At 42.1% G+C, this 16,662-nt stretch overlaps 1 protein-coding gene across 1 annotated transcript in view; it reads right to left on the reverse strand.

Moving 5' to 3' along the window:
• The window catches only part of LOC132390863 (netrin receptor UNC5C-like), a 355,925-nt gene that overhangs the window by 7,928 nt on the left and 331,335 nt on the right, over positions 1-16,662 (reverse strand). Inside the window, exons 12-15 of the mRNA XM_059963405.1 lie at positions 14,200-14,368; positions 10,425-10,658; positions 6,671-6,820; positions 4,645-4,809 (exon numbers count right to left, since the gene is read on the reverse strand). Coding sequence (XP_059819388.1) covers positions 4,645-4,809; positions 6,671-6,820; positions 10,425-10,658; positions 14,200-14,368 — 718 coding nt within the window. The remainder of the gene's footprint in view (positions 1-4,644; positions 4,810-6,670; positions 6,821-10,424; positions 10,659-14,199; positions 14,369-16,662) is intronic.

Raw genomic sequence — 16,662 nt, forward strand, 5'->3', positions numbered from 1 at the left:
TGCATCAGAGAAAGCATCCTATTCAGGTGAATCACATCTTGTAAGGTATTTGTTCTATCCAAGACCGAAAAAGACTGCAGAGAGTAGTAAATATACGGCCCAGACTATTATGAAACCAGCCTCCCTTTCATTGATTATGTCAATGGCATGGCGTAGAAACATAGCAGTTAGCACGACACTTCACAGTGCCAGCTGTGTGACTGGGTTCGTGCTCTGTCCGTAAGAAGTTTCTCCCCATGACCACAAGGGTTTCATAGAAACACAGAAAACCTTCCGCACAATACAGGCCCTTCGGCCCACAAAGCTGTGCCGAACATGTCCTTACCTTAGAAATTATCTAGGGTTACCCATAGCCCCCTATTTTTCTGAGCTCCATGTACCTGCCCAGGAATCTCTTAAAAGACCCTATCGTATCCGCCTCCCACATTCCAAAGTCATGCAGTATGAGTTAGGGCTAGTAAGTTGTGGGCATACTGTATTTGCACTAGAAGTGTGGCGACAGTTGTAGGCTGCCCCCAGCACACGATCGACACAAGCAATTTATTTCACTGCATGTTTTTGATGATGTGACAAATAAAGCTAATCTTTAAATCTCTCTTTCAATCTTTAAATATCTTTAAATCTGCCTCAGGAAACAACCAAAATAATCAAGGACACCTCAGTCATTCCCTTCTCCCCAATCTCAATGGGCAGAGGGCATAAAGGCTTGAAAACACAAATGACCTGGCTCAAGGACGTTGTCTATCCCACTGTTATCAGACACTTGAATGGACCTCTAATAAGCTAAAGATAAATTTTTGATCTCCCAGTTTACCTCAACATGACCCTTGCACTTTATTTGTCTACCTACACTGCACCTTCTCTGTAAGTTGGTTTATTATTATCTCACATACCGAAGTACAGTGAAAAACTTGCGTACTGTCCAAAAAGATCAGTTCATTACTTAAAGAAAATAAAAACACAAAATGTTGGCAGAACTCAGCAGGCCAGACAGCATTTGAGTTCATTACTTGGTGCATTGAGGTAGCACAAGGTACAACAATAACAGAATCAGAATAAAGTGTTACAGCTACAAAGAAAGTGCAGTGAAAGTAGACAGTGAGGTTGAAGGTCATAGTGAGGTACATTGTGAAGTCAAACCTCCATCTTATTGTACTAAGGAAGCATCCAGTAGTCGTATATCAGAAGCTGTCCTTGAGTGTGGTTGTGTGTTTTCATGCTTTTGTATCTTCTGCCCGACAGGAGAGCGAGAAGAGAGAATATTTGGGGTGGGTGGGGTTTTTGATTATGCTGACTACTTTATCGAGGAACTGAGAAATATAGACAAGTCCATGGAAGAGACATGGGTATCTGAGTTGTGCTGAGCCACGTCCAAGGTTTCGGCCCGAAATGTTGTCACTACCTCCTCCCATAGATGCTGTCTGGCCTGCTGAGTTCTGCCAGCATTTTGTGTTTTCATCCACAATTCTGCAATTTATTGTGATCTCAGGCAGAGCAGTTGTCATATTAGGTCGTAATGCATCTGGATAGGATGCTTTCTATAGTGGATCAATAAAAATTGGTAAAGCTCAAAGTGGACCAATTTAAATGGCATATTTAATTTGAATTCAAATAGTTAAATTTAAGTTTACTAGTTTAAATGGTGAATTTTTAACTGGTTCAAAATAACATAGCTGTCACTGAAATATGCTTTCTTCCAAAATCATTGATCGATGGACTTTTATCTTCCTCTCTTCTCTCACTGTCCTGTGACAAAACTTAGGGAAGGTTCTAGAGGTGGCTGTCACAGCAGAACTTGGAAGAGTTTTCCACACAAAACCCAGCAGCTGGGGTCATGTCAAGGTCAGCAGCACTGATCTTCACAATCAAGTTCTAGAAAGAGTGCATGTTCTGAGAATGAGAACCGGAATGGGAGTCACTTCAGGCAAACACATCACAATTGCTACCATAACTTATGAGTTCAAATAAAAAATAATTTCCACTGTCTTTGATCCTGGTTTAACGATATCCTATTAATCTTGTTCAGCTCAGTCAGGACTTGGAAATTTACAGAGGTCTTGGCAAGCTGTCAAGACCAACTTCAGAAAATAAAGGGCTGTGCGTTGTGTAAATAACCCTAGATATCTGTCTTTTGACTGATTCTCTCATCTTCGCAGGCACTAATTAGCATCTGTGGAGATCCTTCAGACCTATGGGACCGGGACTGTGACTTGTGCAGCAAAGTGGAGAAGATCACCCGGACTTCAGCAAACTGCACTCTGCCTTGTCATATTGTTAATGCTACATCTATACTCAGCTTGCTGGTCTGGTTTCCCACAGCTCTGTTAAGCTAGAGGGCAATGCAACAGGCAAGTCATAAGAGACATAGAGCACAGAATATGGCCGTTTGGCCCATCATATCTATGTCAACTGTCAAGTGCCTATCTACACTAATGGCTTTGGACACCACTTCTTTTTTTTAAATTTTTTTAATTAGTTTTTCAAAACATTTTACAAATTAAAAACCCCAAATTCCAATGAGGAACATTAAAACAGTGCAAAATTAAGCATACAATAACAATATGTTACAAAGGAAGAGAATTTAGCAAAAAAAAGCACCTAAATTAAAGACAAGTAAGCTTAGTGTCCTCCCCAAGCCCCACAACACAAGAAACAACAACAACAACTCCAGACCAACCACAACACAATATACAGATTATAAGTCAGGACAGCCAAGTTCCCAGACTGTAAATACACTCAGCAACAGAGGATAATAATGCCTTCTACCAGAAAAAAAAAGGAGCTGAAAGCAAGGGACCGAAGAGAAAAAAAAAACCCTAGTCAAGAGGAAGGTTATGAAAGTACTCGATAAAAGGTCCCCAGACCTTTCAGAACTTTAGATCCGAATTGAGAACTGAATAATGAATTTTTTCGAGGTCCAAACAGGCCATGATGTCGTTAAGCCATTGAGCATGAGTGGGCGGGGCAGCATCTCTCCATCTGAGGAGGATCAAGCGTCTAGCCAGAAGAGAGGCAAAGGATAATATTCGGCATTTGGTCGGACCCAGACATAAATCTGTCTCGCCCCAAAAACCGAACAGAGCAATTAAGGGGTTTGGTTCTAGGTGCTGATTCAGAATACACGATAACATAGTGAAGACATGTTTCCAGAATTTCTCCAAGCTAGGACAGAACCAGTACATATGGATGAGAGAGGCCACGCCCCTCTTGTATTTATCACAGAGCGGACTTACGCTAGGGTAGAATCGAGATAGTTTAGATTTAGACATATGGGCTCTATGAACAATCTTAAACTGTAAAAGGCTGGACACCACTTCTGAACGGTCTTGCCCATATAACAACTGTTTATTCCCTCTCTATAGATGCTGCTGCTAACCTGATGAGTTCCTCACAGAAGGTCTTCTCAGACATTCAAAGTATATTTATTATTAAAGTATGTAAAGCATATACAACCTTGAGATTCAGCTTCTAGCAGGCAGCCAAAGTCCAAAAAAAACAGTAGAATTCATGAAAAACCCCACACAACAAAGATGGTTAAACATCCAATGTGCAAAAAAAAAGAAAAACTCACGTAAACAATAAAAATGTACACAAATAATACATAGAACATGAACTACAGAGTCTCCACAAGTGAGTCAGCCACAGAGGCAGTTCAGCGCTGACGTGAGTGTACCCGCTTCAGGAGCCTGATGCCTGCAGAGCAACAACTGCTCTTAAACCTATGGCATGGACACAAGACTCCTGTAATATGGTGATTAAATCTCAATGCTTCTTAAATGTTGTGAAAGTCTGCCTTCACCATCCACTCAATCAGCATACCAACTTCTAACCACCCTTTAGATGATAAAAAAATCTTTTAAATATTTCTTCTAAATCTCTCACTCCTTAACTTACACCTATGGTTATAGACACCTCTGATATAAGGAAAACTTTCAGAATTATTTTACACAAGAGGATTCCTCTTCCCCACCTGTACCCCAAGGTCCCTCCTGAGACACTTTTATATTCTAGTAAACGTAATCCCTCACAATGTTTATTCTCTCTTCTCCTCTCTCCCATCAGGCAGAAGATATTAAAGCTTGAGACCACGTACCACCAGGCTCAAGGAGTTTTTAGACCACTGATAGCAGATTTCTGGACAGACCTCTTCTATAACAAAGATCATCTCTTGACCTACCAATCTGTGGCTCTTGCATCTTATTTGTCTACCTCCACTGCACTTTCTGTGTAAGAGGAACACGTTATTCAATACTGTTTTCCTTTATACTACCTCAATGTAATAAGGTATAGTATGATCTGACTATATGAAGCAAACTAAAGCTTTTTGCTGTATCTTGATATATACGTCAACATTTCTAATTCAAGTATTATTGAACTCCTGCAACCCTTTGTGATCCTTGTCGCCATCTCTCCCCGTCCTCTGTCTTCTGTGAGAGTGCCTCCAAGTTTCGAACCACTGCCACTTAATGCAAAGGGGCAACAAACAACCTGCCGGAAGAACTCAATTGGTTGAGCAGCATCTGTGTGAGGAAAGGAATTGTCGGTGTTCAGGGTTGAAGCCCTGCGGCAGGACACGTTCCAACATCTTCAGTCTTTTGTGTCTCCACCGAATGCAAAGGGTCAGGTTCACAATAGTGGACATACCTCGGACAAGGTGTTCTGGATCTGGAAGATCTGTCCCTCTCCCTCCACTTGTCGCACGCAGAGTTTGCATACCAGCTCGGCAGTGACGAGACTGAAGCGTTCTAGTGTGAAGGTGCAGTGTAGGTTTTGTTGACACCCACTCCATATCTGCTGGAATGGAATCTCCTGGTTGAACAGAAAGCCAGATTCAATTACTGAGAGTTCGTGGCCACCACAGAAGTATCCAGATAGCAAACTGGGAGTCTTTCTAACTGCTGAACATCTCATTACATCTTCTCACTACCTTGAGGTGCTTATATACAGTTTGATCTGTCTGACTGTCTTGCAAAAAAAAAAGCTTTTTACTGTATCTTGGTTCACATGACAATACTAGTTCAATGCCTTTCAAACTGAAGCGGGATTGTCTTGTGCTAAATGGTTAAATTTTAATAGATTCAACCCACCAATGGAAGGATACATGACATTGACTTTTAATGTCAGTCCACCAGCAATTTACAACGAGGTGGACCTTTTGCTCTGCTAGCCCGTGCCACTCATATACACTAACCTTAAGCTAATTCCATTTTATTTTCTCTACATTCTCATCAACTCCCACCAGATTCTACCACACACTAAGAGCAAAGTTCAAAGTAAATTTATCAAAGTACATATATGCCACAATATTCAACCCTGAGATTCATTTTCTTGTGGACATTCACAGTAAGTACAAAGAAATGAACAAAATAATAATAATAAATAAATAAGCAATAAATATTGAGAACACGAGATGAAGAGTCCTTGAGATTGAGTTCATAGGTTGTGGGAACAGTTCAGAGTTGGAGTGAGTGAAGTTGTCCCTTAGAAAATGTGTGCCAAAAGGGCAATGTTACAATAATCATGGGGAATTTTAATATGCAGGTAGATTGGGGAAAATCACGTTGAAGCGGGATCCCAAGAGGGGGAATTTCTAGAATGCCTATGAAATGGCTTCTTAGAGCAGCTTATAGTTGAGCCCACTAAGGGAACAGCTATTTTGGATTCTGTGTTATGTAATGAACCAGATTTGATTATAGATCTTAAGGTAAAAGAACTCCTAGGGATAAATGATCATAATATGATCAAATTCACCCTGAAATTTGAGAAGGAGAAGGTAGAGTCAGATGTATTGGTATTTCAGTGGAGTAAAGCGTGAGAGAGGAGTTAGCTAGAATTGATTGGAAAAGAACACTGGCAGGGATGATGGCAGAGCAGCAACGGCTGGAACTTCTGGAAGCAATTCGGAAGGCACAGAATATATACATCACTAACAGGAAAAAGTATTCTAAAGGCAAGATGACATAACCATGGCTAAGCGGGAAAGACAAAGACAACATAAAAGCCAGAGAGGACATATAATAGAGCAAAAATTAGTGGGAAGTTAGAGGATTGGGAAGCTTTTAAAAACCAACAGAAGGCAACTAAAAAAAGTCATTAAAAATATAAAGGTAGAATACAAAAGTAAGCTAGCCATTAATATTAAAGAGGACACCAAAAGTTAGATACATAAAGTGTAAAAGAGAGGCAAGAGTGAATATCAGATCACTGGAAAACAATGTTGGCGAGGTAGTAATGGGGACAAGGAAATGACCGATGAACTAAGTAAGTCTTTTGCATCAATCTTCACTGTGGAAGCCACTAGAAGTATGGTGGTAGTTCCAGGTGGCAGGGGTCATGAAGTGTGTGAGTTACCATTACTAGGGAGAAAGTTCTTGGGAAAGTGAAAGGTCTGAAGGTAGATAAGTTACCTGGACCAGGTTTCTGAAAGAGGTGGTTGAAGAGATTGCGAAGGTACCTTGAAAAGATCAGCGTAATCGCAGGGAGAAGTATAAATTCCGCACAGACTACACCTGAGGTCAGGATCAAACCCAGCTTTCTGGAACTGTGAAGCAGGGTCTTTACCAGCTGTATTACAGTAGAGCAGGGCTAGGACAGATAACGTTCCTGGTTATATAGAGCCTTCCCTCCTCAGCTGAAAGCAGTTCACCATAAATTTGGAGTGAATTCCTACCTGGTACTTTGTGAGCAGTTTGCTTCTCCAGAGGGAGTGTGGTATATCGTGGACAGACAAGCGCAAGTTGTAAGTGCTGTCCTTAAATAGAAGGGTCTTTGGTTCATCCACCAGTTGTCCACCTAGCTGTCTCTCCAGCTGAATTACTTCCTGTGAATAGAGATCAGTATCGAATGACTACAGGACATCCAGTGGTCTGGTTCGTAATTAGCTACAGGCATCTGTTAATGCTCCACCATAACTAAGCTTATCCTTGCTACATTCGCCCAGATTTATCTCATCTCAATAATGAAAACTAGTTTGGTGTAGATGTCAATTAACTTCAACACAATTATCCTTAGCTTAAATTGTCTATTCATTCTAGAACTTTAAAGGGATGAAGCTTGTAGAAGATTAGAAGTGCTTGTGGATGAGCAAAGGCCAATCCTACTCCTTCCTCAAAATACTTCTCTCGAAGGGCTTGAGTGGAAGACACACATTAGCACTCCTGCAGCAATTCTGAAGGGATGCTACACTGTTAACCAATCTAAGGTCCTCTGAAGATGAGCAGGAGAGACTCCAATCAACATTCAACCCTCAAAGATCAGATTATGTATTCGTCACATTGTGGGCTCTTGCTGTGGAGAGAACATTGAACAACACAGCAAGTCCAGACCCTTCAGCCCACAATGTTGGACCGATCTTTTAACCTATTCCAAGGTCAATCTAATGTTTCCCTCCCACATAACTCTCCATTTTCCTTTCATTCGTGTGCCTATCTAAGAGTCCCTTAAATGTCAAGTTCAAGTTTTAGTTTATTGTCATTCAACCATACACATGTATGCAGCTAAACAAAATATCATTCCCTCTCGTATGTTATGCCCTCTCATGCTCGTCATTTCTGCTCTGGGGAAAAGGTGCTGGCTGTCCACTCTTACCTTTGGCTCTTAACAATGTGTATGTCTATCAAATTATCTTTCATTCTCCTTCACTGTAAAGAGAAAAACCCTAGTTTGCTCATCAGCCTTTCTTCGTAAGATATACTCCCTAATCCAGGAAGTCCTGGAGAATCTCTGTACCTTCTCCAAAGCTTCCACATCCTTTCTATAATGAGGCGACCGGGTGTGGTTTAACCAGGTTTTTATAGAGCTCCAACATTACCTCGCAGCTTTTGAACTCAATCCCCCTGATTACTGAAGGCCAACGCACCATACTGTTTCATAACCACCCTATAAACTCGCAGAGCATCTTTGATGGATCTCTGAATATGGACTCTGAGATCCCTTTCTTCATACACATGTTATGTACCCCTAGGGTTCATATTTTCTGTGGACTATCATTTTAAAATTGTCGGGAGAATGAGACTGGCTTTCGGACACTGTTTGAGCTGTTACAGAGAGAGAGGGATGAAGCCTACCTTGAGATGGTGTTCTAACGAACTCTACAGCTTGTTTTGAATATACAAGGACACTGCCTGCTTGTGAGTTCTTAGAGAGAGAGAGGGAGAGAGCAAGGAAAGCCTGTGAGTTGCCTTGGAAACGGCAAGGCGGAACTATATGATGGACAGCTGGTGTTCAGCACTTGTGTATATACAAGGTCAACTGGCTTTGTAATCAGACACATGACACGCCAGACACCAGAGACAAGGAAGACTGACTCTGGTTGAGCTTAGTGTGCCCACGGCAAATGTGCTCACATTGTGGACAAAGGAGTGACTGGTGGGGAGCAATCGGTGTGTCCAACTTATGCCTGGGTTGATAGCTTCCCGTGGAAAACCGGCATTCTTGTTTTGGTGGTCGCAGTCGGTGACTTTAATAAGTTTCGGGAACAGGAAGACGACGTGCAAGGTTCATTGGCATTGGCACTGGGAAGACAAAACAACTCCCTCTCTCTCTCTCCAACTCTGCTCAATTTATATTCTAGAACTGACCTGATTACTTACCATACCCTATTAAGACTGTATCATTTGGAGAAGCTTGGGAACTTTATTTACTCTCTTATACATGCGTATCCTCTGTTAACTTGTTTTGACCATATAACAATTACAGCACAGAGACAGGCCATCTCGGCCCTTCTGGTCCGTGCTGAATGCTTACTCTCACCTAGTCCCACTGACCCACAATATAACATATGTTTTGCCTTATCCTGTTTTATATTAATTTGTCACGTAGTTACTAATAAAATAGAGTTTATAAAGGAAGACTCAGACTCCAGGTGTGTCCATTTCTGCTGGTCCTTTTTAACCCGTTAGGGGGACATAACACACACTACAAGGAACACATAAACTGGCTGCCATATTTCTCACAGAATTGGTTCCTGGATGTTTGAAGCCATAGCAAAACTACTCATAAAAGTTTCACTGAGGGACTTCATCTCTGTTCATTCAGTAAACCCACCAACAGAAGAATCCATGACTTCCTGAAAGTGGCTACACACACACCATGTGAAGAATGTGTATGGCATTCAAATGGGGCAGTGAGTGCAAGGAATTGGATGTCACACTCCAGCTGTACAGGACAGCACCTGGAACATTGTGTGCCGTTCTGGTCCAACTTTAGGGTGAATATGCTAAAGTTAGAGATGGTGCAGGAAAGATTGACAAGGAGGTTGTTGGGACTAGATGGATTGAGACTGAATAGTATGGGACTGCCTTCCCAGGAGAGAGAGAGGCAGAGGGGTTCATGATATAAGTTTACAAAATCAAGAGGGCCATAGATAAAGTGAATGGGGATAGCCTTTCTCTTAGGGCAGTGGAGTCTAAACTTAAAGGACTAAGTTTTAAGATGAGAAGGGAAAGGCGATTTTTTTTCCACTCAGAGGGTGATAGCTGAATGGAACGAGCTGCCAAAGGAAGTAAAAGATATTTGGACTGGCAATTGTCCAGCAAGAAGTGTTCAGAGGGATATGGGCCAAATGTTGGCAAATGGGACTCGTTCAGGGAGACATATTGGCTAGCATGGATGAGTTGGGCTGAAAGGCTTGCTCATATGCTGTATAACTCTGGTTTATTGTTGTCTCATGTTGCAGTGGAAAACTTAGCATGTCATCCATACCGATCATGTTATCACATCAGTGTATTGAGGTGTTAGAAAGGAAAACAATAAAGTGTTACAGGGAAAGTGCAATGCAGTAAGATCAAAAGGTGCAAAGCTGTAATGAGATAGACTCTGAGATCATATCAAACGAGAAGACTGCTCAAAAGTCTCATAACAGCTCATTGAGCCTAGACAGTAGTTAGTACATGGCAAGATTGGGGGTACAGCTAATTATAAAGTCAAAGCCAAAGTGCATTTATTATCAAAGTATGTATACTACATACAACCTTGCGATTTGTCTCCTTACAGGCAGCCACAAAACAAAGAAATCCAAGAGGATCCATTTTTCAAAATGGCCATCAAACACCCAGCATGCAGAAAAAATTGTGCAAACAATAAAAGTAAGCAAATAACATTCAGAACGGAAGTTCATGAAAGGGAGTCCACAGCCATGAAGCAGTCATCACTGCGGACTTAGTTCTGCACAGAGATGAGTGCACCTTGTGGAGCAGCGAGTCCCTCACCTCCGACCGTGTCACCCTGACCTTTTCAAATTGGCCCGATGTTTAAATCGTGCAAACCTCGGGCCGTTCCTCATTCTCGGACCCAACGCCTGCCACTTCAATAAGCTCTCGGGCCTAATCTAGTCATAAGGGTAACCTCATTCGGAATAGAGCACTCATGTGTAAGGAGCACAATGGCATCCTACCAAAGGTTTAGGCTTCTTTTCTGTGAGTTACCTTCAGCCCATCCTGTGTATCGTGCAGGCAGTAGACCCGCATGGTGTACTCCAGTGAGGCACAGACTGCAGGTGCAAATATGGCCAGTTTCAGGCGCCTGGTTGCAGACTTGTTGACTGATTGTCCCACCAAGCAGTAGGTACCAAGATGCTCAGTCACTACGTGGCAAGCGTGGGAATCCAACTGGACGTAACACGGGGTGCTGAGGGTCTCTGCTCCAAGTACCACCACATCCTACAGAAGAAGACAAAACACTTACAGAATTAAACTCCACTCTCCAGTTCTATCCACATTCAGGGCTGCAAGCCACCCTTACTTTCAGAAATAGGGATAGCAGAAACAGTCAATGAGGGCTTCCGAAGGAGAATTGGATATGCAGTTGAAAGGGAATTGTTTTCAAAAGTACATTAGAACAGGAATAGAAGTCGGCCACTTGGCTCCTTAAGCCTGTTCCTGTGTTCACTACAGTCATGGCAGATTTGAAACGTAGAAACATAGAAAACTTACAGCACAATACAGGCCCTTCGGCCCACAATATTGTGCTGAACATGTACTTCCTTTAGAAATTACCTAGGGTTACAAATAGCCCTCTACTTTTCTAAGCTCCATGTACCTATCCAGGAGTCTCTTAAAAGATCCTACCGTATCTGCCTCCACCATCATTGCTGACAGCCCATTCCATGCATTTACCACTCTCTGTGTAAAAACTTACCCCTACCATTTCCTCTGTACCTACTTTCAAGCCCTTAAAACTGTGCCCTCTCATGTTAGCCATTTCAGCCCTGGAAAGAAGCTTCTGACTATCCACACAATTCAGCTGTGCCAGTTCCACACATCACTCAATTCCCTCATCTTTCAAAATTGCATCTCCTTTCTCTTTTATTATCTGCCATGGTCTCATCTCCACAAACTGGTAGTGAAGTCCAGCTGACTGCCCTCTGTTCCCATGCAGCTCAATGACCATCCTCTCATCTTGCAGATATGTCCTTGCCACACCTTCTCAGCATCTTGCAGGTTTTAATGAGATCATCCTACTTGGAAAAAACCCTGCCTAAATGGTTACATGTTTCAATCCTGTTATACATAGGGGAAATGATTGTGCAATGAGTTATTAATCTAGAAATTCAGGGCAAATTCTGAGGGACCTGTGTTTGAATCGCACCAAAGCAGACAGTGATAATTTTGAAAATGACCTCTGGAATTAAAAATGTCTACTAATGACTATATAAAAAAATTATTTGTTGTAACGGCCTGTATGGTTCACTACCTGAGAGGAAATCTGCCCATCCTTACCTGGCCTGACCTACACACGACTTCAGACCCACAGCAGTGTTTGACTTTTCACTGAAGTGGTCTAGCAAGCCATGTAATTTCAATAAATCACAAGAAATCCACAAGGAAGTCACCATTTTGAAAAGGCAGCTCACCAGCACCTTCTCAATGGCAACTACAATGGGCAGTTGACTCCTGGCTCACCCTGCAAATCCCTTGAACCGATATATTAAAAAATGCAGACAATCAAGAAGGAAGATGGAGTGGGGTGGATGCAAAGGGGAAAAGTTGCTTGTACATTGTAGGTTTGGAAGAGAAAAAAAATTGTATTTACGTAACTACTTATACATACAGGATTCCTCAAGGTGCTTTGCAGCCAACATACTCAAGAAATTGTTCATGACCAAAAAAAGATAATTTTTTCAAATAATTTTCTTGAACTTATAGAGTCATTGAATCATGGAAATTTAGGGCACAGGAGGAGGGGGCTATTTGTCACAATCTTTCAGAGGTGAACCAGTCACATTTTCCCCAGTGATTTAAACATTCATACTACACATGCAATAAAAAATTATACATTTGGACAACACTTTTCAAATGACAATGGAAATAACACCAAAGCGTTATCAAACAAAACCAGAAAGTGAGTTACTGATGGACTGATAAGATGGGGCATCCAAAGAATCACAGTTCAAAAGAGGAGAAAGAGGCAGAGATAGGTTTAAGATTTCTGCAACTGAAAGCAGGCTATCAGTGGTGGTTAATGGAGAAAACTGGGACTATTTAAGAGGCTGGAACTAGAGGAGTGCAGAATCACATCAATCAGTAGAGAAATCCTCTCGTCTATTTGCAGCATCCCTTTCAATTCGGATATAATGTAGGAAGAATTAATAGGGGCAAGCCAAAGCCATCAACTCCATCAAAACTTCAAATACATCAGCGAATCTTTGGAGATTTGAGAGTAGCTCTTGGTGGTGCTAAGTTGATCTTAATGAAAGGAGTGTAAGAATCAGGACTGAAATGACATGGAAGCAGGAGAGAGCCAAAACTAACTGAACTTCTTCAAACTTTCTCCTGAGAATTAGCAACATCCAAGAATAACACTCCAAAAATATTAGCAGCTAGTTATCCTTACAAGTCCCCAGAAAGCACAGTTAACTTTCCTGCTAAATGCTTTTTATTGTTTTGTGAATATTATTTTTTTCTTTTTGAGTTTATTTTAGATGCTGTTATTTCTGGCTGTATGGAGGCACTGATTTCCTTTACAATGATTCTCACACTCAGCACTATCAAGGCTGACATCCATCCTGCTGGAGGCCACTTTTCCTATCTTGTACGCCTGCTCTGTACCTCCAATTTATGCCCATCTCTGTGCCTTCTGTCTGGGACTACCAGCCCACTCCAGCTGGAGTCTCACTGGTTGAGTGAGTAGAGTCCCGGGCACTTTGCTTTCAGAAGGACCTCAAGTCCACTCACCTCTGACATTACACCAGTGACTGCACATCAATTAAAAGGGAAGGAGTAAATTTTCAACTGTAATAGATAAACAGGAGAGTCAGTTGTCAATACTATTGTCAGTTTCTCCATTTACTTGGTTTTAAAATAGATGGGAGGGATTTGGGCCTAAAATGGGCAAATGGGATTAGTTTAGATGGGAACTTTGGTTGGCATGGTCCAGTTAGCCCTAAGGATCTGTTTGCATGCCGTAGAACTCAATAGCTCTATACTTAAAAATAAGAAGTTTTATCGAGTCAATGCATTCTGTAGTGTAGATGGGAATGCTTTCCCCTTGTATGGTCTTTGTAAGATTAATCTAATTAATTCATATCAGTCTTGCTCATTCTTTCAATTGCCATGTGAAATTCTCTCCTTAATTGATTTCTCCAATTCTTCCCTTGAAAATATTATTGTATCTACTTCCATGCTTTCAGAATGGAATTTTTTTTTCTAAAATTAATTTTTCTAAAAAATTTTTCTAAAATAATTCCTAAACCCTTGCAGACTCTAGTGATTATGATCAGCAAGGGGACCTGAGTAGTAAGCTTTTCAGACAGAGGAAGGAAGATATATGAGATGAGGTGCCAGAGCAAGTGGTAGAACTGGGTACCATGACAATAATTAAAAAGATTTTGAGCAGATACTTGAATAGGAATGGAGTAGTGGAATATGGACCTAATGTGGGCATAGTATAGACAGGTGTCACAACTGGCATGGTAGGCTGAAGGGCCAGTGCCTGACTCTGTTGCTCACTGTGGAAGCTTGCTGTGCACAAATAGTCTGATGTTGTCCCGAATTATGACAATACTTCATTGGTCGCAAAGCACTTTGGGGTTTTAATGAAAGACATCTTAAAGTAAAAATGGTTCCTAACCATTCCAGCTGTCAGAGTGGTTCAGCTGATTTTGCCTGGGGTGGGCAACAGGAAGAAATGAGAAGACAACCCCTGGGCACTGAACTGTGCCCCAGAGCCTCAAAGACAGCTTGCTTTCCCATGGTCTCTCACCTCCCAGGTTCCTTCTGCCGACATGCTCTTGAGTTGAAAGATCCAGTCCTCCATGTTGGGCTCAGCGCAGTGATGGATGGTCAGGACAACAGGTCTGGTTAGTAAAGCACCGGCAGGTCCACAGCTCACCACTGGGCTCAGCAGGGTCTGGCTGCCCTCCAGTGTCGGCCTAGGCAGACCACAAGAGTCAAAAGCTATCAGTCTCTGCTCTGCACAATCCCAGGCTTCACCCTCTGCAACCCAGTGAAAAAGCACAAGAGAGAGATTCTGCAGATACTGGAAATATACACAAAATGCTGGAAGAACTCGATCAGTATCCGTGATCAAAGACTCCCACCATCTAGGCCATGCTTTCTTCTCACTACTACTGTCAGGCAGGCGGAACAGAAGCCTTAGGTCCCACACAAACAGGTTCAGGGACAGATGTTATGTGACAACCATTAGGCTCCTGACCGATGTGGATAACATCATTCACCACTACTCTGAACTGATTCTATAACCTATAGACTCACTTTCAAGGACTCTTTACAACACACGTTTTCAGTATTATTTTTTTATTTGCATAGTTTGTCTTCCTTTGCATATTGGCTGTTTGTCAGACTTCGTGTATATTTTTTCATAAGATACTTTCTCATAAAATTCTATTGTATTTTTTCACTGTAAATGCCTGCAAGAAAATGAATCTCAAGGTTGCATATGGCAGTGTACGTGGTGGTTGTCCATTGTGTCTGATGATGACAGGAACCCCGTGTGGGAAAGTTTTTAAAGCAGAAAAGCCCATGCACTGGGGCTGTTCCACTCTCTCAAACTCAGAAGTCTGGGTCCACTGGTACGAACAAGCACCACAATCTGGGGTTTTCCTTGGTTACACTGGACGACCATGATGTCTTCTGTGCCTTGTCATGACCTTCACTCTCCATGGAGTGTTGCAGTACTGCCTTCCTAGCAGAGGGATTTCACTGTAGATCTCCTTCACCAAGTCCAACGGTTCTGACTAGGACAGGCATGGAACTGTATACATACTTTGATAGTAAACTTACTTCAAACTTTGAATTTTAAATTCAGCAAGTCAGCCAGCATCTATGGAGGGAAATAAACAGGTAATACATTGGACTGAGACCTGTTTCTTTCCCCTCATAGTTAGTTTTATTTGTCATGTGTACTTCAAAATATGTAAACAATCAAACCTGCTGCCTGATCAGCTGAGTTCTTCCAGCAATTTGGAGATGTTGGGAGAGTCCAGTACCAGAGGGCATGGATTGAGAATGAGGTCAGTTATTTAAAACAGAGTTGAGGAAGAGCTTCTTCTCCCACAGAGTTGTGGAGGTGTGGAATGCACTGCCTCGGAAGACGGTGGAGGCCAATTCTCTGGATGCTTTCAAGAAGGAGCTGGATAGATATCTGATGGATAGGGGAATCAAGGGATATGGGGACAAGGCAGGGACTGGGTATTGATAGTGAATGATCAGCCATGATCTCAGAATGCAGACTCGAGGGACCGAATGGTCTACTTCTGCACCTATTGTCTATTGTCTATTGTCTAATTTGCTGTGAAAGAAGCTCTTTGCAATTTAACCAGGTGGCTCAGGCCTGGACTCAGCCTTCCACAGATATGAGCAATCTATCGGACTGACACAGTCTGCAGAGTGCTTTATTTTATGGTGTTATAGCCCCAGAAGCCTGGTGGCCATGTTACTGGACTCAGTGACCACTGATCCAGGGATGTGGGTTCAAGTCCCACCTCAGCTGGTCGTGAATACAAGTCCAGGCATTTAGCAAAATGTGGAGTAATCTGATGGGTTCAGTAACAGTGATGATGCAACAACCCACCTGGTTCGTTGAACTCCACATGGCGTTATTACCTACCCTGGTCCAGACACAGCAATGCAATTGGCTCATAATAGCTCCCTCTTACTGGCATGGTGTGGACATGCTTGCCGACCACAGTTCTGACATTTGATCAGTTTTTAAAAGTTTAATATCCTCATCATTTTTGTAAGTTAGCATAGCAATAAGCACATTTCAGGGTTCAATTCCCCCTGCTGCCTGTAAGGAGTTTGTACATTCTCCCCATGTCAGTGTTGGTTTCCTCAGGAGTTCCAACTTCCTCCCACATTCTAAAGATGTATAGTTAGAGTGGGAGAGCTATGGGCATGTGATGTTGGAGCCAGAAGCGTGCCAACACTTGCAAGCTGTCCACCACAATCCTTGCTGATTTGATTTGATACAAACAACGCATTTCACTATATGTTTTGAAAATTTGATGTACCAATGACTCTCTTTAAAATCTTCCAGGATCTGGCTTTCTCCCTCTTTCCACATCTACATATTGACCATGCCTGGTGTGCTGACAGGTGTACTGCTTCACAGAGGGTGGGTTAGTATCCAAGGACAGGTAAAATTCCCTGCATACATCATGTTTTTCCACCAGTGGCAAACTGCTGATGTGCGCGGCATCGTTTT

This window comes from Hypanus sabinus, chromosome 3 (assembly GCF_030144855.1).
Source record: "Hypanus sabinus isolate sHypSab1 chromosome 3, sHypSab1.hap1, whole genome shotgun sequence".
NCBI classification, from domain to species: domain Eukaryota; kingdom Metazoa; phylum Chordata; class Chondrichthyes; order Myliobatiformes; family Dasyatidae; genus Hypanus; species Hypanus sabinus.